Below are 27,833 nucleotides of genomic sequence, written 5' to 3'. Positions count from 1 at the left end.
CGCCGGGACGGCGGAGCGATATGTACCCCGCCTCTCGTCTCCTTCGTGCAACTTGTCTTCAGGATGTGGAGGGCATGGGGAGACTGACGGCAAAGGCGGCGGACAACTGCTGAAAAGTAGACTTTCGAAAGCTTGGACGTCGTACGTGGACGGCTCGACACGCCTGTCGAAAAGCCCTGCTTGTTTCAAGGTTCGTGCCTCCATTTTGCAAAGAGGGCATGGTGATGATAAAGGAGCGTCGCGTTGAGTTGCACGGCAGGCTAGCAGTTAGCGTAGCTCAACTCCACTCACGGAGTTGGAAAAAGTTGACAGAATGCGGGAATAGAGGGACCTCGCTCGGGTACGCGGTCGTGCTCTGCTGCCGCTTACTCAAAGCGCGGAACGGTCGTAAAAGAAGACTGCGGCGTGACGAGTTTTGAGTTGTACGTTGGAACCGATTTCTCGGGGAGTTTACTGATGTTAGCAGAGCTACGTTAGCAAAATCGCCTTCTGGCACTATGTCATCGTTGGCTATCTCTTCTGGGGAAAATGCATACACCGATGACTTTTTTTATGTTGTTGTTGTTGTTTTTTTGTTTTTTTTTTAACGTTAAGGTAACTTTTGGGAAGATCCGTTAACAGCTGTTTCGGGATTTGTACGAGGCGAGCTTGCGTTTCTCTGGATCCATTCGCTCTTCCCTCTGGGTGGGGGGCGCTCACCACCAGTCACCGAATCGTTCTTCCATATTTATTACCCCTGAAAACTGCCCGAGTAGCGCCAAACTAGAAAATACGGAAGTCTCTAGCCTTCTCGCATGTGCGCCATCATTTCATAATGAATTCGTTTTCACACGTGTCTCGAAATCCGCAAGTGACGCATGGGGTTAACTTTTACATGCATAATGTAATGAACCTGAGTAACTATCGTGTGTGAACTGTGAAAGGAACAAGCTACTCATTATCTGAAAGACAATTCTCATATTGCTGGCCTCCAACATTCCCTCAAACTAGGGAATGTAAATTTGTAGTTTTCAGTCGACTTAAGACCGATTTTATCGGCCTGATTGGTATCGGCCGATAATGAGCATTTTATGCTGATCGGCTTTGTCGTAATTCGCCGATCCGCAAAAGGACATCGACTCCGCGTCACCATCGTGCACAATATATTTGAATCCAAAAGGTAGTTTATTTTTAGCCTCTTTCGCACGTCTTTTGACGTAGTACTGTAACTATCTGACGGCCAATAAAGTTATTTAAAACAACAACAAAAAACACGTTGGCGGTGTGGGACAGACAACACGTAAGGCCATCAGACGACAAGACAAATTTGCTCTTTCACGATTGCACTATGTCAAACGACTGCAATAAAATGTTGTATTCCGATACCACCGCATCCCGTTTTTACGATCATTGGGCTTTATCTTGTCAACTCAAATGCGACCGGATACCCTTGTTACCGCGGCGACGAAAACGAGCATATCCCGCCGACTGTATTATAAGGACAAAATGGGGGGAGTCTCTGTGATCGGCCCCAAAAATCCTGATCGGGTAAAGCTGAGTTTTCAGCCGTACTCTTTGATGGTTCAAACACAAAGAGGCATCCAGAGATGATGAGCTTTAACTAGAAGAACACTGGTTCGGACTTTTGACACCAAGTATCACCTCAAAAGATTTTTAGCCCTCAAAGTACCGCAATTGTGACAGACATTAAGATACAGTAGTGTAGTAGGCCCAAGTGTTTATTTAAAAACAAGACGCAATTTAGGATTTGGTCCTTTAAACTCGTTCACTGCCATCGACGGCTTTTGACGTCAAATATCCATGTTAACTGGGAGGGCTAGTAGAGACTTTAGAAAGTGCATTTAATATCAATGTAAGCCACTGTTAGTATTTTTCACAGTTTGAACATCAATACTGTGTTTAAATACATGAGAGATAACAAAAAAAAAAAAGATTAAATTCAAATGCATAGTACTAAAATGTTCAATACAACTGAACTGTACTTCGGGAGTGATTATTTCACATCCTACTAGAGATAACATGCGTACCACTCGTGGTACTCCTACAACACTTCAAGAATGACTGATCAAGAAGGTTGGTCATCAAGATGCAAATTGCTGCCTGTACTTGTGTTAAGAGCGGTCGTATCAATTATTCTCATACAGGATGTTTCACAAGGCTAAAAAAAAAAAAATGTACCCATGTTGAAATGTGTAATGTTGTAGCTCACTTATATTGAATGAATCGGGTATGAGTCACCAATGGGGTTGACATGAGTGTAACGAACAGAATGTTCGAACAGTTTAGTGAATATCTGGAAATATCAACTTAATGGACCACTAATGTCGTGTTTGCCTACATGCCCCCTTTGGAGCTTTCACGTGTGCGTGTGTGTGTGTGTGTGTGTCTGTCTGTCTGAGTGAGTAACAATGAACCATGGAAGTAAGCGCTGGACAGCTGTAAGGGAGGGATTGAGGCAGGAAACAGCTTTTGATGGTGACATCCTTTTCTCGCTGGGACTGCTTTCACACGCTCCCCAGATAGCAGCTGAAGGCTCCACATTAGATTGTTTGCTCCGAGACTTCCAAATTGTTGTCATTTCATAACTCATTTTCCCACAGGAAATGATAAAAAGTGAATGAGTTCTCGACTGACTCTATCTCTCCTATACATCCTATATTAACGCTACAGGTGTTTACAGCTGTTAAATAACATTTTCTAGGGCGATATCTAACGATGTCCCGGATCTGGGTAATTAACCTTTCAGAATGCGTTGGAGCGATTCGCCCTCTGGATTTTTGTGCAACTTTGCCGGTGCATTTTTCATCAAGGATTTTACAACATGATTCTGGAGTTGTTAGCTATTGATATAAATGACTTATTTGTTTATGTTATCGTTATACGTTGCCTTCATTGGCATAAGTTAATGATGAGGAAAAACTCCTCAAATGAGTAAAGAAATTAAAATTCAGGCCTCGCGTCTTTTTTTTAAATGAATGGATCACTTTTGGCTTGTGATGCGTGTTTCAGAGGCAGTGAAGGCTTGCGTACGACTTTTTTATATATCCATTCAACATGTTCTCATTTGATTTCAAGCTCTGCAAATGCAATCTGCCAGACAATTGTCTTTATTTTTTTTGACAAGGCTGTTGGTGATTAACAAAAATTACACACAAGGTTAATTAGGGTTGGGCATCGAGAATCGAGAACGGATTGGAACCAGGACTAACGTTCCGGTTCTCCCGGAATCGTTCAAATTTAAAAATTTCTGTTCCCAGTTTCGATTCCGACTCCGCCGACCCCAAAGAAGTGGCGAAAACCAATGAAGAAGCGCCAAAAACCAACAAAGAAGAACGCACACGAAGACATGCTTGTGACCAACGGCGGCGGCGAACAAAAGTGTATCTTCACTTTGTGCTATTGTTCTCAGCTTGGGGGGGATCGTCGCTTGTTGTGTTGCATAGGTGTACCACCTCCATATAAAAGTATTGTTAAAGATTCTTCCCACTATTGTGCAAATTATTTACTAGAAAAACAAATCCATTTACCTATTTAAACTCAATAGACCAGCTCCAAGTTGGTTAGAGAAACCATGCATCCACGTCCTTCCTTCCCCTGCCTTCACAGCTGCTCGGAAATAATTGAATGGAATGCCACACCAGCTAGCACATCTGACAAGTATTGTTATCGCTAAAGGAGTACAAGTAGTAATTAATGTAGAAGCTGTGCTAACCGCTTACCTATGCAGTAATTGGTGTAAAGTCTAATTTTCATCATCCTCGTAGAAGGCAGCAAATTTTTGTCAAGAATGTCTCTGTAGCTTTGCCCATTCATCCTTCTTTAAATAATGTTTACCAGTACCATTTTCTGAAAAGCAGCCCCACACTGTCACGTTCCCATCTCCGAACTTCACTGTCGGTATGGTGTTTTTAGGGTAAGGTGCAGTGCCATTTCTCCTCCAAACGTGGTGTGAATTATGGCATCCAAAGAGTTAAATTTTGCTGTCAACAGACCAGATTACATTCTCCCAGTATTTAACTGGCTTGTCCAACTGGTGTTCAGCAAACTTTAAACGAGCTTTGACATGCTTTTTGTTTTCCCGGTCTTGCGTGGTAAGCGTGCATCCAGGCCATGGCGCCGGAGTGCATTACTCACTGTTTTCCTTGTGACAACAGTACCTGCTTATTCCAGGTCTTTTTGAAGCTCTCCACAGGTGGCCCTTGGCTCTTGGACAACTCTTCTGGTTATTCTTTGCACTCCTTTGTCAGAAATCATCCGAGGACCACCTAATCGATTGCAAATCTATGGTGGTACGATTGGCTTTCCACTTACGTATTATGGCCCCAACTGTCCTCACTGGAACATTCAGAATCTTAGATATGTGCCTGTAAGCAATGCCATCGTTATGTTTTGCAACAATATGTTTGCGATGGTCTTGAGAGCGGTCTTTGCTCTTACCCATCAAGAGATGTCTTGACTCACACTTTGGCAATGAGACCTTTTTGTAGGCTATCAATTAAGACTGAACGAGCTGATATTAATTTGCTCTGACAAGGGGCGGGATTGCTGTTTGAGTATTGATAGATTTTAGGTGTGAACAGCAAGGACATGTGTTAAATACTTTTTCCCTGTGTCATTTCACATTATGGAACACAACTTGATTTCTGAGCTTATTTGTTCTACTTTCTTTGTATATATGGAGTACTTGGGTTGTTCCCAACATCTGGTGAAAATTTCATGTCAAAAGCACCTTTGGAAATATATTTAGTGAGAAAAATGTTGACGTTAAATACTTATTTTAGCCGCTGTATGTGCTCTGTGACAGACTGGCGACCAGTTCAGGGTGTTGTCCGCCTTTTGCCCGTAGTCAGCTGGGATAGACTCCAGTGCCCCGCGTCCCTGAACAGGATAAGCTGTATTGAGAGTGGAAATTTTTTCCTCCAATAATTTGGTAAACATCGGTAGAGCGCATTATACATATGGATAGGCAAAATGAAAATCTTTCACATTGTATATATGTATACCGGTACGTAAGGGTTGTAAACAACTGTAATTACTCTTGTATAATGCGCACCCCCAAAGTTCACCACCAAAATCAATCAGTTCCCATAAGTTTCTATCCATTGATGTTTACATACAGTAGAATAAATGTTAATGGTCATCCTCTTTTAATTAGTCGCCCTAATCAACATCGAACAGTTTTATTATTAATACTGAGGTTAACATACTCTGAAAGATGCCGTATTTTACCAAACCAACCTTTTCTAGTATTTGGGATGTACAACCCCAATTCCAATGAAGTTGGGTCGTTTGTGTTAAACATAAATAAAAACACAATACAATGATTTGCAAATCATGATCGACCTATATTAAATTGCATACACTTCAAAGACAAGATATTTAATGTTCAAACTGATAAACTTTGTTTTTAAGCAAATAATCATTAACTTAATTGTATGGCTGCAACACCTTCCAAAAAAGCTGTGACAGGGTCATGTTTACAGCGGTGTTACATCACCTTTTCTTTGAACAACATTCAATAAACGTTTGGGAACGGAGGACACTGGTTGTTGAAGCTTTGTAGGTGGAATTCTTTCACATTCTTGTTTGATGTACAGCTTCAGCTGTTCAACAGTCCAGGGTCTCCGTTGTTGTATTTTACGCTTCATAATGCGCCACACATTTTCAATGGGAGACGGGTCTGGACTTCAGGCAGGCCAGTCTAGTAGCCGCACTCTCTTACTACGAAGTCACGCTGTTTTAACACCTGCAGAATGTGGTTTGACATTGTCTTGCTGAAGTAAGCAGGGGCCTCCATGAAAAAGACGTTGCTTGGATGGCAGCATGTTTCTCCAAAACCTGTATGTACCTTTCAGCATTAATGGTGCCTTCACAGATGTGTAAATTACCCATGCCATTGGCACTAACACAGCCCCATACCATCACAGATGCTGGCTTTTGAACTTTGCGTCCATAACAGTCCAGATGGTTCTTTTCCTCTTTGGCCCGGAGGACACGACGTTTCTGGGTGTTGTTGATAAATGGCTTTTGCTTTGTATCGTAGAGTTTCACGTTGCACTTACGGATGTGGCGTCAAACTGTATTTACTGACATTGGTTTTCTGAAGTGTTCCTGAGCCCATGTGGTAATATCCTTTACACATTGATGTCGGTTTTTGCTGCAGTGCCGCCTGAGGGATCGAAGGTCACAGGCATTCAATGTTGGTTTTTGGCCTTGCCGCTTACATGCAGTGATTTCTCCAGATTCTCTGAACCTTTTGATGATCTAATGGACCGTAGATGATGAAATCCCTAAATTCCTTGCAATTGTACATTGAGGAACATTGTCCTTAAACTGTTCGATTATTTTCTCACACACTTGTTCACAAAGACATTATAGTTTACGGATGTTAATGTTAAATGTTTTTAGCGACGGAGCGATGTTAAGGATTGTGTCACAACACATAATGAACTAACTCCAAATTCAGAAATGGCCAATAAAAACAGAAACATTTTGTACTTAATATTTTCCTGGAGGATACATTTGGGATTAGGCTTTGAAGTTGGTAATAGTAAAAAATGAATTGAAACAGACTGATTTTAGTCAATTCTTTTCCAGAATGAGTGCTTAAAGAGGAAGATGCTATTCATGTGGCACAACTTGAAGCAGGCATCAGGTGCAGGGGGAGAGGGGCCTGGCTCAAGTTAGAGGCCAAAATAAAAAAAGCAAAGAAATGAGGCAAATTAAATTTGAATCTTAAAATTTGTACATCAACATGTACTTGAGCGGTGTACATATGTTTTTCTGCGTGAAGGAATTTATTTATTTATTTGCCTTATTCTACTCTTCTGAGTCTTCCAGATTGCTTAATTTATGTTAACATTAAAAATCTCTTCGGGGATCCCCCTCAGCCCCCCCCTCCCAAATGTTTTTTTTTTTTTGTCACCTTTTTCATCCCTTTATTGTTTGCATGTCTATTACCGGACATTTTCCGCTCACCTGAGAATCATGGCCTCCTGATGAGCCCATATTGATATACAATCTTTAAAATCCAAAATGTTTGGTATTTCTTTCTGATATTTTCAGAGGTAGAACTGAGCATAATCAGCAATGTCCACATAAATTTTGGTGATGATTGGTCGCAATTTTGTAACGTCAAGCTTTTTTCTGGATCGTGAGTGCTTGGGGAGGAAAAATGAAAAATATTAGATATTTTGTTCTGATATTTTCAGAAGTTGAAGTGGGCATAGGTGGAGATATCCATATAAATTGTGGTGAGGATTAGTTGCAGTTTTGCGACATTAAGCAACATTAAGCTTTTTTAAATTAAGCGTGGCCTGACCCGACATCGAGGCTGAGAATCATGGCCTTCTTCGCGGGCCCATATTGATATAAAATCCCAAATATTTGGACTTTCGTGCTGGTATTTTCAGAGGTTGAAGTGGGCATAGGTAGAGATGTCCACATAAATTTGGGTGACAATTGGTCGTAGTTTTAAGACCTTAAGCGACAATCTTTTACTGCATAATGAGCATCTAGGAGGAAAAATTAGGACGGGAAATTACGATTAATCAACGATTAATTTGAGGAAATATTCCATATTCATAAAGTACTTGTTTCTGGTGTGTTTTCCAGACATCTGATGGATTAAAAGCGTGTGGCAGGTGAAAAAGAGCTGGATGTTGACGAAGTGGTGAGAGCTGCTTCGGCCGTCTGTTGGACAGCAGTCCTCCTCCTCCTCTCCTACTGACCACACCCCTTCCCTCCTTCCATCGGTGGTTGTGACCCTGCTCCGGACAGCTTGCTGCAGGGCCCTTCCTGAGCAGCAGCAGCTGCGTCCTGCTCGCTGACTCCTCTCCCTCCCCTCCTTCCTGTTCTTGGTCAGACAAGGCCAGAACCTCCTGTCTTCCCCATCTCACCCACTGAATAAGTTGTTTCTCATTGAAAACACACTCACGAACACTTATTGGAAGTAATCAACAAGGGCCTTGAAAACCTCTTGATCCCGCTGCAGACTTTCTACCCGTTGACCTGTCCTTGTTTCCAGCATGACTTCCATGTCCAGTCTCTTTTCCTTCACAAGTCCAGCGGTCAAGCGCCTGCTTGGCTGGAAGCAAGGAGATGAGGAGGAGAAGTGGGCGGAAAAGGCAGTGGATGCTCTTGTGAAAAAGCTGAAGAAGAAGAAAGGGGCGATGGAGGACCTGGAAAAAGCCCTGAGCTGCCCAGGGCAACCCAGCAAATGTGTGACCATTCCAAGATCTCTGGACGGCCGGCTACAGGTTTCCCACCGTAAAGGTCTGCCGCATGTAATATACTGTCGGGTGTGGCGCTGGCCAGACCTCCAGTCCCACCATGAGCTCAAGCCCCTGGAAGTGTGCGAGTATCCATTTGGCTCTAAACAGAAAGAGGTGTGCATTAACCCATATCACTACAAGCGAGTGGAGAGTCCTGGTAAGCACATTTTTATGTTCCCATTTCATTTAGAAATTCTAGAAACTCATAACAAAAGATTCATCTACTGTATTGTTGTGTCCATGTGTGCAGCATGACAAATTGTTACCATTCACGTTCCCTTTGGTGTGTAAATGCACAGAAGTCAAGAAGTAATTTGGCCCGCTGAACCGCTCCCTCCATTCCCCCGCACAGAAAATCAATATGATGAGCTCTTGTTAGATTATGTGTCTCTGAGACTCTACAAGGGTGTGGCACGGGAGAGTGTATTTGGAAATGTATGAACATCTCAGACTAAGTGCATAGCGCATTACATTGTTCCGTTCATTAATCAGGAACCTCGCTATGGAGTGTGTGTGTGTGTGTGTGTGTGTGTGTGTGTATGTATATATATATATATATATATATATACATACACACACACACACACACACCGTTTCATTATCCTCAGAAATTCCGGTTTATTCTTTGTTTTCTTTTCAACTCAGGGTTTATATTGCTAGATGAATTGAACTTTGTTGGGTCTACGCTGATAAGTTAGAAAGTATCCAAATCACGGCTACCGACTAAAGTTAGCTCCTTCGTGGAACCTGCATGTTGGTTATTTGTCTTTTGGGGGAAATTCAGAGAAACGGACAACTGCTGAGAGTCAAAATGCTGCTGTTGGCCGCCATGAAACGAAAATGTGAAAGCGACCAAGGAGTTTGTCTCGCTGGCACAGCAGGTGTTTTAATTACTGCAACCACAGGACATTTTCACAGCCCTACTTCAGCAACAGCAGGAAAATTTGAAAAGCTTTGTCACAATAATCATGGACTCAAAAAAAAAAAAAAAGCCTGACTGCACTTTGACTGGCAATACAGCAGGTAAAAGCAAGCTCACTTTCTATCTAAGAGTCACAATTCTGAAAGTCCCCTTGAGAAGTTTGCAATTTAGTAGCAAAGGAAGAAAAACGTGCAAATAAGAACTTTGTTTATTTTATTTATTTTTAAAAAGGCCGTACTTCCGCTTGTGTCTCACGAATTGTTTAACTGTATGTTGTGATGCATCTACCCATCCATCCATTTTCTATACCGGTTATCTTCACGAGGGTCACGGTCGTGCTGGAGCCTATCCCAGCTGACTCTGGGCGAGAGGCAGGGTACACCCTGAACTGGTCACCAGCCAATCGCAGGGCATTATGCATCTAATCTACTGTAACCGTAGAAGCAGTATTATGCACTTCACTTATTGCACTTCAAATTCTGTAGACTTGTATACAATACCTGTATTTGATTTGTGGATGGTTGGAAAGTTAATAAAAACTTTTAATGGCATTTATTTTTTTAGTTTTTATTACACAGTACTTTAGTGTTTTTTCTTCCCCGTCTCACACTTGACAAATACCCCGAATAAAAAAAACAAACAAACTAATAAATAAATAAAATCCTAAAACTAATAAAAATGAAGCATTTTTGAAAAATAAAAACTAACAAACCTGCTCAAAAAACTAAATTTCAACTAACTGAATTTGAAAAAGAAAAGTCAAAATGAAATAAAAACTCCAATTACAATAGAAAATCCAGAACTATTATTACCCTGGTTCCAGCACAGAGCTGACGCAAACAAATGCACATATACTTTTTTTGGGAGATTAAACCATATACCAAATTCATATCACAATTATAGTGACCAAAATTTCCATGATTATTAGTATTATAAGGATATGGCTAAATTAAAAATAACTGATGCACTGCCAAAAGCCATGCGTTTTATTTTGACTCCAAAATATGTAAAATCAGCAGCACTACATTTTGCACTTTAAAAAATCTAAATTTTAGCAACTGAAAATGAATTTTCTTGCATGCAAGACCCTGCAAAATGTCTACTAAAATGATCAATACTGCAGATATATAGTGTTTAACTGCAAATTTGCCTTGATGTGTAATTTTGGGTGGTGGTCAAGTAGCTACAGTAAGATAAGATTTGGCACGTTAGCCTTCTCATTCTGTTAACAATCAGCCAAGAAATGAGTTACAATAATATATAAATTAGTTTGTAAGTAAAGCTGTGTCCAAGATGAAGGATTTGGTTATATTACAAGCAGTGAGTTAAGGATGTGAATTTTATGGCTTGGCTTTCACTTATCTTTCTTACATGTAAATACATTCATATTAAAATGTTTGCTGTGTAATCTTCCATGATTGCAAATGTCGTCTCTTACTTGTCTATCACAATAAACTTTCTCTTTGTTCGATCTGCCATCCAGTGCTCCCCCCTGTCTTGGTACCACGACACAGCGAGTTCAACCCACAGCACAGCTTGCTTGTACAGTTCCGCAACCTGACCCACAACGAGCCACACATGGCCCTGAACGCCACCTTTCCCGAGTCTTTCCAGCAGCCACACAGTGGCGGCAGCAGCACTGGTGGAGGAGGCTCTTTTCCCATCACTCCCAACTCTCCGTATCCTCCTTCCCCAGCCAGCAGTGGTACTTATCCCAACTCTCCTGCCAGCTCGGGGCCCTCTAGTCCATTCCAGCTCCCAGGTAAATGTGTGCTGAAATGTCTTCATTTAAAGAAGTATTAAGAAATTCATTTTTAAGCACTATACACTAGCTACAGTATCTGACAAAACAAAGGCACATTTGTTTCAATGTCACTCTTGGTACGTTATTGTATTCCTCTCAATCAAGGTGCACTTCAAATAGCCAGAGGTGTCCAAACTACAGCTCACTGTCAATATTTTAGCGGCATATACTAAAATTACTAAAATGAAGTTAGCCCGGCCCTTGTCATTTACTTGTTCTACTTACTTTCCACACTGGTTGGTAGGACAAGAGAAAAGTTCGTTCTCATCACATACCGTAGTTTCTTGTTTAATGCGCACCCCCCCCCCCCCCCCAAAATGTCAAAAGTCAATGTAGCGCATTATACATGGGTAAAGGAGAAAATGGGAAAAAAAACTTTCCTATTTTATAAATGTATGCTGCCATCCGGTGGTTATGAAAAAGCTGCACACTTTCATTCCAGTATGCCACCACCACCTACAGGTTAGGAGAAAGGTGTACACCTTCATTCTAATATACCATTGCAACGTTATGAAAAAGCTTTAGCCTACATTTTCCAATATGACGGGTACGTATGACTGCATGTATGTACAGTTGTGCTCATAAGTTTACATACCCTGGCAGAATTTGTGAAAAATAGTTTTTTTATTATTTTTTTTAATAAATATGACTGATGACAGAACAACCATCATTAATTTATTTATGGTTATGTTTTGTTTGATGATGTTTTTCTGTAATGCTTGACAGTTTGAATCCCATTAAAATGTTTCGCCTGGCCCTTCATTTTTCTTTAAAGAATTGCACCCATCTTACAAATTCTGCCTGGGTAATCAAACATATGAGCACAACTGTGTTTACTCAATTACTAAATAAAAGTAGGGCTGTGAATTGCATAAGAGCAAGTAAATAAAAGTATTGTTCAAATAAAGTGCTTCAGAATAATGATTTGAAAAAAAACCTAACAAAATACAGATAATACTTCGTTTTGATCATATGGGTAGAAGCAAAATCATGCATTGTAAAAATGCATTAAACATGGGTAGAAGGATTTTCCAAAATTTTGAGGTCAACTGGTGGTGCGTATTATACATGGGTGCGCATTATAAACGAGAAATTGTGGTACTTGTTTTCCACCGATTTAGAACTACAAACCCGAATTTCAATCAAGTTGGGAAATTGAGTGAAACGTAAATACAAAGACAATACAATGATTTGCAAATCCTTTTCAACCTATATTCAATTGAATAAACCACAAAAAAAAGATATTTGTTCAAACCGATAAACTTTTGTGTGTGCAAATATTCACTCATTTTTTAAGTCGATGCCTGCAACACATTCCCAAAAAGCTGGGACAGGACCATGTTTACCATTGTGTTACATTACCTTTCCTCTTAACAACACTCAATAAGTGTTTGGGAACGAAGGACACTAATTGTTCATGCTTTGTCAGTGGAATTCTTTCCCAACCTTGCTTGATGTACAACTTGAGTTGCTCTCACAGTCCGAGGTAGTGTTGCACCAAGTTCAGATACCAGTACCGTCCTGAGGTATTTTGACCCAAAAAAAAAACAGAGTGGCGGCACAGTGGCCGACTGGTTAGCGCGTCAGCCTCACAGCTCTGAGGACCCGGGTTCAATCCCCGGCCCTGACTGTGTGGACTTTGCATGTTCTCCCTGTGCCTGTGTGGGTTTTCTCTGGGCACTCCGGTTTCCTCCCACATCCCAAAAACCTGCATGAATTGACCACTCTAAATTGCCCGTAGGTGTGAATGTGAGTGCGAATGGTTGTTTGTTTGTATGTGCCATGCGATTGGCTGGCAACCAGTTCAGGGTGTACCCCGCCTCCTGCCCGATGACAGCTGGGATAGGCTCCAGCACGCCCGTGACCCTAGTGAGGCGAAGCGGCTCAGAAAATGGATGGCTGGATGAAAAAACCTAGTTTTTTTTTTAGTACTGTTAATAAAAAAAAAAAAAAAAAAAAAAAAAAAAGAAGAATTCTGCGACAGCGCTCAATTCATGTTGTAAAGGCGAATGCAAAAAGCTGACAGTCAGCCAATGACTGCATGTCTTCCAACAAGTTGTGTGGGTGCGACTGTGCGGAAGCTAGTAGAATGAAATGGTTTCTAACTGCCGACTAGCTCCTGCAGCCAACTTAGCAAGTTATCTATGGCTACCATGACGTAACTTAAGAGTCCGCAGCTCACAAGGCTATGTGAGCAAAGCCAGCGTTATATGCATTGGATTCTCCTGTGCTGTTAGGGAAATTCTGCATTGGATTCTGAGTCTGTGTTACCAGCAGGAGATCAATAGCATGAGACGACTTAGCGCAAGTGCGCGACACACTGAAGCCCAGCTTGGAGCGCTCCAACCCGGACACAAGCTATACTCGTCGTTGGAGACCACTCCGGAATCGGGGAGTTCGAGAAGAATAAAAATCCGCCGGAATGCTAAAGTAAAACCACTTATCCAAGAAAAGCAAAAAGGTCCACTATTTGAGTGTCGTGGCAACGTACGCAATAGATAACAGCAATGCACTTGAGTGGGTGCACAATGTATTGTTACAATGGGAGAAATCAAATGCTGTCAAGTAAAAGAATACTGGACTCTAAAAGCTTGAAAAGCACAGTATTAAGTATGCGTAAACTATGTATAAATATAGAAATAGAAATAATAAAGTCTTGGAAAAAATATTAGACCCCTTGTTTCTTCAGTTTCTTGTTCCTTTCCAGGTGCAACTAAAAGTACGTATCTAGCTCTTGCCATTTTCCTTGGTTTTCTTGATCATAACCATAATTATATTTAATTATAAAATTAAGCTTTTGTATTGTTCAGGTAAAATTCCTTAGTGGTACCAGATATTATAATGAACAAGAAATTGAAGAAACAAGGGTGATCTAATATTTTTTAAGACTGTATGTCAGACATATACTACAGTGTATAGATGTACAATTTTATGAACTGTACATGCAAACACCCACATTCCTCATACAGTGTAATATGTGTGATAATGTAGGGATTTATCTAATTAAGAAATGACTAAGAATGGGCAAATTCCAGTATTACATAATTTTCTTAAGTTTTGTTTTGAATTAATAAAAGTATTTGAAATTTTATTGTCAGCTATCATTTTTCTGCTTTTACTGTTTTAGATTTTTGCCGTGGTATAGTTTCAGTACCAGTATCGAGGTACTTTATGTATGTATAGATTCAAAGTCATAATTTTTGTATCGTAACGCCACTAGTCCGGGTCTCTGTTGTCGTATCTTTCACTATCAAAATGCCCCACACATTTTCAATGAAAGACAGGTCTGGACTGCTGGCAGGCCAGTCTAGTACGCACTCTTTTACTACGAAGCCACGCTGTTGTAACACGTGCAGGATGTGGCTTTGTATTGTCTTGCTGAAATAAGCAGGAACGTCCCATTGTCCCAAGGACATTGCTTGGATGGCAGCATATGTTGCTCCAAAACCTGTATGTATCATGCAGCCATCCATTTTCTGAACCGCTTATCTTTACTAGGATCTCAGATGATTTTGGGCGAAAGGTGGGGTACACCCTGAACTGGTTGCCAGCCAATGCTAGGTCACATATAGACAAACAACCATTGGCACTCAGCATTATTGTTATCCATGCTATGGGCACTAATACTCCTCCATACCATCACAAATGCTGGATTTTTATCTTTGTATTTATAACAATCCGGGTGGTCCTTTTCCTCTTGGCCCGGAGGGCCCGCCGTCCATGATTTCCAAAAACAATTTGAAATGTGGACTCATCCGACCACAGCACACTTTTTGCCAAAGTAAAAACATTCGAAGTGCTGATACACATTGTTGTATTGTTGGCGGTCTTCGTGCATGGTCACATGAGACTTGGGGGACCCAAGTCATTGTCTCAGGAATTTTTATGCATATGTAGGGAAGTATTTTATTGTTTCATTCACCTAATTGACTGAGAGTTGACTTCACTGAAGTTCCACGTAGTGTAGGCTGCGGCTCGGAACGCGTCAGACGCTACACAATGTGAAAGCCTCGTTTGCACAATACAGTATAATTCAAAGTGTTGCACTGAGGCGACTGGTCATTAATTTGAACAAAGTTAAGACACAATTTTGTTCGCCACCATTGGGCACAAGCACGTCTTTGTGCGAATTCTTAGTTAGTTTTCACCGTTTCTTCGTTGGTTTTCGCCACTTCTTCTTCGGGGCCGGTGGACTAAGCATTGAAACTGGGAACTGAAATGTTTACATTTGAAAGATTCCGGGACAACCGGTACGTTAGTCCCGGTTCCAATCGATTTTCGATTCTCGATGCCCGAACCTTAGTCAAAGTGGCCCTTGCATTCTTCGATGTTTCTGTATGCGGCCCTTGGAAGAAAGTTGAGAGACCCCTAATCTAACAAGAATGTAGTCAGATTACATACTGCATTTATATCTAGCACTAAATCGAGGCACTTAACTACAACAATTGTCTCAATGACTAAATTATCCGTTTGGTGAGAGAATCTCAGAGCGCTACTCGCCACGTGGCAAGTGAATGTGTGTACGCACAAACATACAAGCGCCAATCATAATGCAGCGGCGTGTGTCCTGGAGCCAGTAATATTAGAGCAGGGCATGTCCTGCCAGGGAAGTGCATGGGATTCCTAATGCCGCCGATCTCTGTTATCAGCTGTGTGTGTATTTCCTTGAGTTAACATGATGGGAATGCGCATGACAACAGCCAATCAGAGACGTCCTTTTCCGGCTCCACTTCCGTTTGCAAGTAGCGGGAGTAAACAGAAGCCGCTGGCTCCCTGCAGCGAGATTGAGATGCCGATTTAGCCGTCCTCAAAGTCTGCTAGATTGGTGGCGGCCCTTCCTCGCCCTGGTGATGGATTCTCAGTACTGTCAAACAGTTAGGAGAAAGGTTGAATGTAAATGGTCAGTTGCTGAGATTGTTGTGAACCAAAACAATATTTGTCAGGAAATTTTGTTCTGGAACAGGGGCATTTGTGAACCTCTAAGTGTATATTTTGCATTCTTTCACATTTTCAGTACAGCTTTGTTGATGGTTCTGTCATTTGGTATAGACTCAAGCAGCTCATTTTGCATCTCTCTCAGGAATAGTTGTCATGTGGCTGCTCTGCAATCCTGGGACTTGTGAATTCTGACACCTTTCTGTGGGGCTGATAGTGTGATCGTTGTTCTCAGTCTCTGTGTGTGTGTGTGTCTGTCTGTCTGTCTCACTCTCTCTCGCTGTGTGCATTTACCGGTAGCAACTGGCGCAGCCTCACTAACCGCTCTTTCGCTCTCCCTTGCTTGTACCAGCTGACACACCACCTCCAGCATACATGCCTCCTGATGAGCAACTGGGCCAGGAGAGCCAGTCCATGGAAACAAGCACCAGCCTAGTGCCACAGAGTATGGCTAGAGGAGGTGAGCAGAACGGTACTTTGGGCCTGTTGATATAGTTTTATTGTTCATTGATATTCTGGATTGCTTTTGTGTAGCCAAGAAAGAAAACATAATTTGTACGCGTTTTATTTAGGCTCGGACTCAATATTTAGTAGACCAGTATTGATACAAACCTGACACATTCATGCCACACAACTATTCTGAACACATGGATCAAATGTATCAAAATATTCTGCCTTTTACAAAGGTAATGCTCAGTCTCGATTGAAGTGGCGAGTGAGTGGAGTTGTCGACTGTGGCCAAGCGACTGTTAACAAACAAGGACGTCAGGAGCTGCAGAAGTAACAAAAGCACAACCATTACACATACCAATAACAGTAGCACATAGGTGTCTGTCCTTGAACAAAATAGTAATAGATGTAATAGATGTGGTCTAAACTTCTCTCTAAGGCTCGAAATATATTTTTTCTTTGAGGACCAGTTTTGCTCATCATTCCTTCATTTGAGGAGCAACTTTCTAATTCTGAGGAGCAATTTCTTTGCAGGTTAATCCCGCAGGGACCCGAAGCAAGGGTTTTATTAAACCCTAAAAATAAAAATATAACAATATAACGTAGGGGCTATTGACTGTTTTAGTACTCGAGTATCCTCCTGAAAATTCTCTCAAATAATCGAGTATTTGAAAGAGCAATTATGAACACGAAAGGAATAACACCTTTCACTTAATAACAAATGGTTTCCTTTTATTATATATATAATCAAGTTTTTAGCAAAGACCTCTTTATACTACCGCGGTCGCACAGCCGAGAACACCCGCATTGCATCACGTGACCGACGAATTGGCCCGCGCGGTCCATCTGCGGCAAAAATTGTTGCTGCGCGTCGAACACTTGTGTAGATGATCTCTCGTGATTGGGTTGTTTTAGTCGCATGCTGTGATGACGTACTCGGCGTGCCCCTTGCTTCTACATACCATCTACGCCGCCGCCTTCTCGATCGATTTTGCAGCATAATTAAACGTGCCATCTAGGTCCACTTATTCTAGCAGAGACTGTTCCACGGTCGCCATTGTTGTCGCTTTGTTCCTTGTTACTGAAAGGAAAGTAAAAACGGCTACCGGAAATGGCCCAAAAAAATGCAGAGTAAACTCCACCCGGTGGCGTCCTAGCCAACACCAGCCGTAGCGACACCCCCGACTTGGAGGTGAACTGCAGTACATTTTCAAAACTCCGCGTGTGGGTTGCGCTCGAGTATAAAGGTAAACTACGCGCGGGACAGCCGCGGTGACGGCTCCGTGAGTATAAAGAAGCCTTTATACCGGCACATGTTCAAATGAAGTGCTTAACCAGAAAAATAAAAAAGTTAAGAGAGTTTTCCCTTCTCTGTTTTGCGACTTGACACAACAGTGAAGTCTCAAACAATTTTACATATTCTAATCCAACAAATCTTAACTGAACTGTTTTAGATGTTATGTTTGTTCAAAATCTTTGTTTTGGTTCATAATGGCGTTTTACATATTTGAACTTTGAATAAGTGTTGCCTGGGAACTTCCCACTGAGAAATACAAAGAAAAATGACTGGCCATTTGTTCCAAATGTTCTCTTGCTTTATCTGTCACTTTCTAATGTTTCTCATTCTTTTACTCAACTTCTTTTTTGGCTATGGTGTGGGTCCGTATGGGACTGCGTGTTTTAAACGATGTCGCCGTGATGAAGCAAGCCAGAGCAAGCTGTTTAGCTCCGTAGCTTGCTAGCTAGTTAGCTAGCGAACGTAATAAATAGATAACTTTCCCAAAAGTGTCCCAGTTGTGTGCGTCTACAGATAAAAAACCGTTACGCCAGTGGGTCGCTGCGTCGTGAGCAGCGTGCCGGGTGTTACCACAACAATGAACATTTATTGAGTCCGGAAAAAGGTCTCCTTTGTATTTATGGAACACACACACACACACACACACACACGTAGGTAAGCAATGCTGTGCGTCAATGGATGCAGATTGATCATGTTTTATGATTCCCTGTTCATTTTTGTGGGGCTCAGACACGGGACGCACATCAAATAAAATCCTTGTACAGTAAATTCATGGCTATGCGTTTATGAGCTTAGACCACCACCCGACTAGGAATAATGCAAATATTTGTTATACTACTAGAAGATTTGGAAGTGTTCCATTTCTTCAAACTAAAATGAAGAGACCTCGAGAGGAAGCATACTTCCTTCATTTAACTTCACCAAAACACTCGTTTGGGTCAATGGCACATTTTACTCTTATTCCTCTCTGACCACCTGTGCCACAACGACTCAAAATGTCGCCACTTACTGATCAGATGGTAGTATACTGGCCATATGTCACACAGTGCCTACACTGAGCAAACCCACATGCACCCTGTATGAAGTAACGTTATGGTTGCTGTGGTTGCGCAATACTGTACTTGTCATCTTCGTAATAAAGAAGCCACAAATTCGAAGGTAGTCATAATTAAGAGACACTCCGCAGGGCTTGCCCTATGATAGTAAGGTAGACTCGCGTTAATCTCACTGATTTGCGCGATGTTAATTTTACCTTGTCTCGGGGTCCTTACAACGCGGCTTCATACTGGGTACTTTCGGTAGAGAGAGAGAGGTCCGTGTTTATGATTATACATCACGGGTGCATTTCAGGATGAAAAGCTCCTACACTTTGGCCATTTTCTATCATTTATTTTTTTTTTTTTTTCTGTATTTGCCATCTTCCCGCGCCACCAACCGTGGTTCACTTCACTTCTGCCTTGGTGATGTAAACACATTGTCACATTAACACCCGTGGGTGATTTGCAGTTTTGTTTTTGAATGTGTTTTATGAAGCGCAGAATGCTAATTTTGACGTGCAAATTGCGATGCGGAACCACTTATTTTGTGCCTTGCTCTATGAATTCTTGACTTTTTATCAACTTCACTATGAATTTCTGACAGGGTTTTTTTTTTTTTACCAGTAGGTACGTGTTAACATCAAACCCATGACCTCCTTTGCACAATCAAATCTTATTGCAAGAGGTCATTTTTTAATTGTTTATTTATTTAATTTAAGCCTTTAAATTCCCGTCTCACATGTCCTTCATGCGGGTTCTTTTTCAGGTTTGGTGGACTAGGCATCTAAACTAGGAACAGAAATTTTTAAGCATGAACAATTCTCGATACTTGATGCCCAACCCGACCTAGTCTTGCATGACAGCGGTTTGATCTGTAAGGTTTTGTGACATCGGGGAAGTATTCTTTCCAAACAAATGGTATCTCTTTAATCAAGTGTCGAGTAGGGCTGGGCGATTAATCGAAATTTAATCGCGATTTCGATTTTGGCTTCTCACATCTCACTCGGAAAAACGATTCATGTGGCGCAGCGCGGTTTGTGCATGCAAGTTCCTGCGTTGTAAACGCACCCTGAACATTTTCTTCCGCCCACCCTGAGTGTGCTATAAGCTGTTTATTGACACCCAAGTTGGAGTTTACTGTAAAGCTAAACCCCACAGTAAAGATAATTACACACACTGTATATTTAAACACACGAGACACAAGATTTTAGAAAGTGCTAGCTTCTGCTAACAGCTATTGACGGGGTAGCTAACATTAGCATTAGATCACGGGAGGGATTTACCTTCAGATAACAAATTCACACAAACGCTGTAGTAATACATATAGACTAACAATACTCACAGGCATATTTTCTTCCTCATCTGTGAAAAACAAGTTTAATAGTTTTATTGTGACATTCTTCTGCGTTTTTATTATCATCATATTGTAAATATGCAGCTTCATGCATGCACCACACCACACTGCCACTAAGAGGCCAAGGTGCGCACCGCAAGAACAGCAGATACAGTCATGACTTTTTTTATTTCCATTTTAAAAAAAAAAAAATATCATTATTTTACTTGTTGCTAATTTGTTTTCAGGTTGTTCTTTTAAGTTATAAAGTTTACTTTTGGTAGTTAAATAAATACTAAGTTTAAAAATAAATGAATAATCGTGTCTATTAATCATGATTTCAATCTGAATCAAAATAATCGCAATTACTTTTTCCCATAATCGTCCGTCCCGAGTGTAGAGGGTCCACTGTACACTAGTTTAGTATTTTTCTTGTATTTGAAAGACATTATAAATGAAATGTAGTTAAATATCTCCACTTCTCAGTTTTGTGTCCGTTTTGTCAGATGTTGATGTACAGTAGATAAGGAAATTGTCTGTGTGTGTAACTGAGCTGTTTTTATTCAAGATGTGCAGCCCGTGGAGTATGAGGAGCCGAGCCACTGGTGCTCTATCGTCTACTATGAACTTAACAACCGTGTGGGTGAAGCTTACCATGCTTCATCAACCAGTGTGCTCGTGGACGGCTTCACCGATCCATCAAATAACAAGAACCGCTTCTGCCTCGGGCTGTTGTCAAATGTCAATCGCAACTCCACAATTGAGAACACCCGTCGGCACATTGGCAAAGGTATGACCAACGGTGGTCGACACATCACAGTTCGCAATCTTTTGGTTAAATAATAACAGTCTGTTGTCTTCCACCAGGTGTTCACCTGTACTACGTAGGAGGGGAAGTGTATGCGGAGTGCCTCAGCGACACCAGCATTTTTGTCCAGAGCCGTAACTGCAACTATCACCATGGCTTCCATCCCACAACTGTCTGCAAGATCCCAAGTGGCTGCAGCCTGAAGATCTTCAACAACCAGGAGTTTGCCCAACTTCTGGCTCAGTCAGTCAACCATGGATTTGAGGCCGTTTATGAGCTTACCAAGATGTGCACCATCCGGATGAGCTTTGTTAAGGTAGGACTGTCACATGTAGGTGGAACAGATAGTTTAACGTGTAGCATTACAACGCATGTATGTTATCGAAGGAATCAATATGATACATACTTGTGTAGTTGGTATATTTATACCTCAAGTAACCTAGTCAAGGAATTTTGAATTCATTTTTAGACCTTTTTAATTGGACAGAAATAGTCAAACTGGTGACCTTGACCAAAGCAGCAAACACTTAATTTGCTTCGGGTACTGAGCCCTACGCCTACTGTTTTTAAGAAGTACTATCATTCGGTCAGCTGTGTTCATGCATATTTATGAATTTGCTCATTGTAGTTTAATGCAAGCAACAGAAATTAAAAGCAAGTCATCCCCATTGGTGAATTAAAATTGTATAGTAGATAATTGTTTTTTATATCATTTTCACAATTTCAAATTTGTCCACAGGCAACTATGCAAGCATTATTTGAACATTGCAGATCAAGTAGTGGTGTCTGCATTGAAATTAGTTGACTAGCGAATCAGCATGAATGTTAGATGACTTCAGGATGGCAACTTACTTACCACAACCCTTTTAACATTTTAAAACGAACCACCACGTTTGTTTGTTTTTGCAAAATCCCAATCCCAATTTTGTTAATTATTAGTAAAACTATTTTGAAATGTATATACGAGCAAAGCAAATCAGTTTAACTATTTACAATCGTAGTCCTAAACAGAAATTGGACAAATCATTGCTACTGCAATTATTGCGCTGTGCGCTTATCAGGTGTGGGAGGGTTACTTTGAAAAATACTATGAATGGATGCATGCTTTATTCATCCCATGAGAGAAATCAGATTTGCTAGCTTCATAACAAAGTTTTAAAACCTTTGCGCATTACTTTTTTTTTTTTTTGGAAACGAGTGAAATGGGAACGACAGACATTAAGCAGGCTCACCAGAAGTCAGCTCACAGTTGTCTTTGTAAATGTTATTTCAAACGAATAAGTACTCCAGTGGACACGGTTGAAATAGTATCCACTTAGTTCATTCCCTCTGTGGTCTGAAACCCAAAAAGGCACTTTGTGGATATTTTCGACGGGCGGAGGTTTTCGGTGACGTAGAAATTTGTACTGGCACAAGCGGGCCAAGCGTCAATAGGTACACGTAGTACAGCGGCGTAATGCCCCGTGGCCATTGAACCACAATCGTCAGACCCTGTATGTAACTCATTATTCATCTTTGAGTTTTAAAAAGAATTTGGTGCACACAGTTTTAATTTATTTTCTGTATTTTTCTATCTACAGTATATTCAGACTCCCTTTTAATTTGTTTCACTTTTGATATTGCAGTCATTTGCGCAAATCATTTTAAGTCCATTTCCCCCCCTCAATGTACACACAGCACCCCATAGTGACAAAAAAAAAAAGTTGAAAAATTGTTGAATTTTTTTTGCATATTTATTAAAAATGAAAAACTGAAATATCACACATTCCATAAGTATTCAGACCCTTTGCTCAGTATTTAGTAGAAGCACCCTTTTGAGCTAATACAGCCCATGAGTCTTTTTGGGAATGCTGCAGTTTTTCACACCTGGATTTGGTTCTCCTCTGCCATTCCTACATCCAGATCCTCTCCAGTTCTGTCAGGTTGGATGATGGTTTCAGGTCTCTCCAGAGATGCGCAATTGGGTTTCAGTCAGGGCTCTGGCTGTGCCATTCAAGAAGAGTCACAAAGTTGTTCTGAAGCCACTCCTTTCCTATTATTTTAGCTGTGTGCTCAGTGTCATTGTCTTGTTGGAAGGTGAACATTCAGCCCAGTCTGAGGTCCTGTGCACTCTGGAGAAGGTTTTCGTCCAAGATATCCCTGTACTTGGCCGCATTCATCTTACCTTCGATTGCGACCAGTCGTCCTGTCCCTGCAGCTGAAAAACACCCCCACAGCATGATGCTGCCACCATCATGCTTCACTGTTGGGACTGTATTGGCCAGGTGATGAGCAGTGCCTGCTTTTCTCCACACATACAGCTGAGAATTAAGGCCAAAAAGTTCTATCTTGGTCTCATCAGACCAGAGAATCTTATTCCTCACCATCTTGGAGTCCTTCATGTTTTTTTTTTTTTTAAAAAGCAAACTCCATGCGGGCTTTCATGTGTCTTGCACTGAGGAGAGGCTTCTGTCGGGCCACTCTGCAATAAAGCCCCGACTGGTGGAGGGCTGCAGGGATGGTTGACTTTCTACAAGCCCAATTCCAATGAAGTTGGGACGTTGTGTTAAACAGAAATAAAAAACAGAATATAATGATTTGAAAATCATGTTCAACCTATATTTAATTGAATACACTACAAAGACAATATATTTCATGGTCAAACTCATCAGCTTTGTTTTTAGCAAATAATCATTAACTTAGAATTTTATGGCTGTAACGCATTGCAATAAAGACTGAGAAAGTTGAGGAATGCTTATCAAACACGTGTTTGGAACATCCCACAGGTGAACAGGCTCATTGGCAACAGGTGGGTGCCATGATTGGGTAGAGCTGAATTGCTCATTCACAAGCAAAGATGGGGCGAGGTTCACCTCTTTGTGAACAAGTGCGTGAGAAAATAGTCCAACAGTTTAGGACAATGTTCCTCAACGTACAATTGCAAGGAATTTAGGGATTTCATCATCTACGGTCCATAATATCATCAAAAGGTTCAGAGAATCTGGAGAAATCACTGCATGTAAGCTGCATGTACACTGCATGTAAGCGGCAAGGCCGAAAACCAACATTGAATGCCCGTGACCTTCGATCCCTCAGGCGGCACTACATCTAAAACCAACATCAATGCGTAAAGGATATCGCCACATGGGCTCAGGAACACTTCAGAAAACCAATGGCAGTAAATATAGTTCGGCGCTACATCCGTAAGTGCAACTTGAAACTCTACTATGCAAAGCAAAAGCCATTTATCAACAACACCCAGAAACGCCGCCGGCTTCTTTGGGCCCGAGCTCATCGAAGATGGACTGATGCAAAGTGGAAAAGCGTTCTGTGGTCCGACGAGTCCACATTTCAAATTCATCCATCCAGCCATTTTCTGAGCCGCTTCTCCTCACTAGGGTCGTGGGCGTGCTGGAGCCTATCCCAGCCATCATCGGGCAGGAGGCGGGGTACACCCTGAAATGGTTGCCTGCCAATCGCATGACACATCCAAACAAACAACCATTCACACCTACGGGCAATTTAGAGTCTCCAATGCATGCATGTTTTGGGGATGTGGGAGGCAACCGGAGTGCCCGGAGAAAACCCACGCAGGCACGGGGAGAACATGCAAACTCCACACAGGCGGGACCGGGGATTGAACCCCAGTCCTCAGGACTGTGAGGGTGACGCTCTTACCAGTCGGCCACCGAGCCGCCCATTTCAAATTGTTTTTGGAAATTGTGGACGTCGTGTCCGCCGGGCCAAAGAGGAAAAGAACCATCCGGACTGTTATGGACGCAAAGTTCAAAAGCCAGCATCTGTGATGGTATGGGGCTGTGTTAGTGCCAATGGCACGGGTAACTTACACATCTGTGAAGGCACCATTAATGCTGAAAGGTGCATACAGGTTTTGGAGAAACATATGCTGCCATCCAAGCAACGTCTTTTTCACGGACGCCCCTGCTTATTTCTGCAAGACAATGCCAAACCACATTCTGCACCTGTTACAACCGGGCGGCTTCGTAGTAAAAGCTTGCGGGTACTAGACTGGCCTGCCTGCAGACCAGACCGGTCTCCCATTGAAAATGTGTGGCGCATTATGAAGCGTAAAATACGACAACGGAGACCCCGGACTGTTGAACGGCTGAAGCTGAACATCGAGCAAGAATGGGAAAGAATTCCACCTCCAAAGCTTCAACAATTAGTGTCCTCCGTTCCCAAACGTTTATTGTTGTTAAAAGAAAAGGTGATGTAACACAGTGGTAAACATGACCCTGTCCAGCTTTTTTGGGACGTGTTGCAGCCATAAAATTATCAGTTAATGATTATTTGCTAAAAACAATCAAGTTTATCAGTTTGAACATGGAATATCTTGTCTTTGTAGTGTATTCAATTAAATATAGGTTGAACATGATTTGCAAATCATTGTATTCTGTTTTTATTTATGTTTACCACAACGACCCAACTTCATTGGAATTGTGGTTTAGAACTTTCTCCCGACTCCATCTCTGGAGCTCAGCCTCAGTGATCTTTTAGGTTCTTCTTGACCTCTCTCACCAAGGCTCTTCTCCCCCGTTTGCTCAGTTTGGCCGGACGGCCAGCTCTAGGAAAGGTTCTGGTCGTCCCAAATGTCTTCCATTTAAGGATTATGGAGATCACTGTGCTCTTAGGAACTTTAAGTGCACCAGAATTTTTTTTTTTTTCCCCCGAAACCGTGGCCAGCTCTGTGCCTTGCCACAATTCTGTCTCTGAGCTCTTCAGTCAGTTCCTTTTGTCCTCATGATTCTCATTTGCTCTGACATGCACGGTGAGCTGCAAGGTCTTATTTAGACAGGAGTGTGGCCTTCCTCATCAAGTCCAATCAGTATAATCAAACACAGCTGGACTCCAATGAAGGTGGAGAACCATCTCAAGGACGATCAGAAGAAATGGACAGCACCCGAGTTAAACATGAGCGTCACAGCAAAGGGTGTGAATACTTCTGACTGTGTGATATTTCAGTTTTTCTTTTTCAATCTGCAAAAATTTCAACAATTCTGTTTTTTTTTTTCCCCAGTCAATATGGGGTGCTGTGTGTACATTGAGGAAAAACATGGGCTTAAATGATTTTAGCAAATGGCTGCAATATAACCAAGAGTGAAGAATTTAAGGGGGTCTGAATACTTTCCGTACCCACTGTACATTCTCCTAAATCTTTTGAGTGTGGCTGAAGGGTCTAGAATAACTGAAATCAAAGCCCTATAAACTTGTTAATGATAATGAACTGTAGCTTGTCGTTGTCTCCACAAAAAGGATTTGTTTGATGGCACTGATAGGCGAATATTAATAAAATATGGCTGGCGTTGTTGAATTAGTCAGGACCATTTTTTTCCTTTTATATAGAAGAATATTTGTTATTCATCTTTTTATATATATATATATATATATATATATATACACGAGTGCACTGTGGATGGAGGACTACCACCATTTTTTTTTTTTTTTTTTCTCCTTTCTTTCTCAAAACCGCCTCAAATCAACAAATTGGGCACATTGGGTTCACCTCTTGTTGAAAACCCAGACTGGGGATGAAACGGTTTACTGTTACACCATGATAACCTTTCACGCAGTTCGTATGACTGTTTGTAATTGTTACCACTGCCGCTATATTTTGTATCATATTTTGTGCTGGGTGTGTGACATTGCATTGCCAGTATTTAGTATTCAGATCCCTCTCGTGACTCATCAAAAAAAGCGAAGAGCAATACACTTTTTCTGGTGTTATTGGAGCCTTTTGAAAACCGTGACACTCCCACGCCGATGCAGTGTGTGCAGACACCAAGTGAAATGAGTTTTCCCCTACGTTGTAGCTAAGAAAATCACAACCAGATTCTGCTTCAAAAAAAAAAAAAAAAAGTGTCTGGTTTAACTTGCTTCAAATATTAGTGATCTCTTATCATTTTGAGCCTGTAAGCATTTGAGAACCAAAAATGAATAAAACTTGACTCGCGCTTTGAGGAAAATCCAAAACGATTTGTTCTGTTGTCTGAGGTAGAGTTTGCATGTTCTCCCCGTGCCTGCGTGGGTTTTCTGCAGGTACTCCGAATTAGGTAGGTATTGAATAAATATCTTCCCAGTATGACTTGCCTTCTCCCCTTCCAGGGCTGGGGCGCGGAGTACCACCGACAGGATGTCACCAGCACACCCTGCTGGATCGAGGTGCACCTGCACGGGCCGCTTCAGTGGCTGGACAAGGTCCTGACACAGATGGGTTCTCCCCTAAACCCAATCTCTTCTGTGTCCTAATAATAGTGGATTTGGATTAGACTTTTTTTTTTTTCCCCAGCTTCCACCCCCCCCCCATCCTCCAGCGGCGATTTTAATTTAAGGTGGTTTAAATGGCCGAACTGTTTACACTTGTTTGGGAAGGGATGTCGGACTGGAATGGCAGCAGCAGACGGAAACAGCAGTTGAAATGTTTCATGTTACCCGGAGAGAGACGAGAAACTAGCAGTGATGGAATGGACGGCCACGTCTGCATCATTTGACTCATTGTACACCTTCGATACATCCAATTTTTATCTTTTTCCACCTATTGGTTACTTCATCTGGTTATTTTATTTGCCTGTATGTTTAGTTCTGAATTGCCTCTCCTTAACTTTGACAGTTAATTCAGACTTTTATGGAATTTTTTTTTTTTTTTTTAACCTTGATGTAAAGAAAATAGACTGACAGACTCCGATGTCACAATCTTCAATCGTTTAGTCTATAATTGTAGAAAGAACACTGAGCTACTGCTTTTCTAATCTGGTAGTTTTTGATGTGGGAGATCGATCACTGAATAAGTTCTTCTTGCCATAAGCTAACACCATTGTCAATGTTACATCTGTTGCAGTAGAAGTAGTCATATAAGAGCAATTTTGGCAATGGACATCTTAGGAGTGACTGCATTGCCCACACTCACTCTGTTAATATTGTGCACTCCAATTATGCGGATGCATATATTAAATGTTGCCGTGGGTTACAAGACCTGA

General features: G+C 41.5%; 1 protein-coding gene across 2 annotated transcripts; it reads left to right on the top strand.

Moving 5' to 3' along the window:
- The first annotated feature begins 26 nt into the window (after window positions 1-26).
- smad5 (SMAD family member 5) lies at window positions 27-27,833 on the top strand. 2 transcript variants are annotated; one of them, XM_061685878.1, is made up of 7 exons: window positions 28-190; window positions 7,615-8,430; window positions 10,679-10,957; window positions 16,287-16,394; window positions 20,620-20,841; window positions 20,919-21,175; window positions 26,962-27,833. In XM_061685878.1, the coding sequence occupies exons 2-7, from the start codon at window positions 8,028-8,030 to the stop codon at window positions 27,103-27,105; spliced, it is 1,413 nt and encodes a 470-aa protein (XP_061541862.1). In that variant the 5' UTR covers window positions 28-190; window positions 7,615-8,027; the 3' UTR covers window positions 27,106-27,833. The 2 variants fall into 2 exon arrangements, with proteins under 2 accessions (XP_061541863.1, XP_061541862.1); XM_061685879.1 differs by lacking the exon at window positions 16,287-16,394 and having other exon boundaries at window positions 27-190.

The sequence above is a fragment of the Phycodurus eques genome, chromosome 9 (genome assembly GCF_024500275.1).
Source record: "Phycodurus eques isolate BA_2022a chromosome 9, UOR_Pequ_1.1, whole genome shotgun sequence".
Lineage (NCBI taxonomy): Eukaryota > Metazoa > Chordata > Actinopteri > Syngnathiformes > Syngnathidae > Phycodurus > Phycodurus eques.
Note: the sequence above shows the minus strand (reverse complement) of the source record. Positions and strands in the feature narration are given on the sequence as shown.

Excerpts from the sequence above, each read along its gene's own strand:
- smad5 (XM_061685878.1), top strand. The coding sequence starts at position 8,028 with ATGACTTCCATGTCCAGTCTCTTTTCCTTCACAAGTCCAGCGGTCAAG. Across the intron at positions 8,431-10,678 it reads CAAGCGAGTGGAGAGTCCTG|TGCTCCCCCCTGTCTTGGTA; the intron begins GTAAGCACATTT and ends TCTGCCATCCAG. Across the intron at positions 16,395-20,619 it reads ACAGAGTATGGCTAGAGGAG|ATGTGCAGCCCGTGGAGTAT; the intron begins GTGAGCAGAACG and ends TTTTTATTCAAG.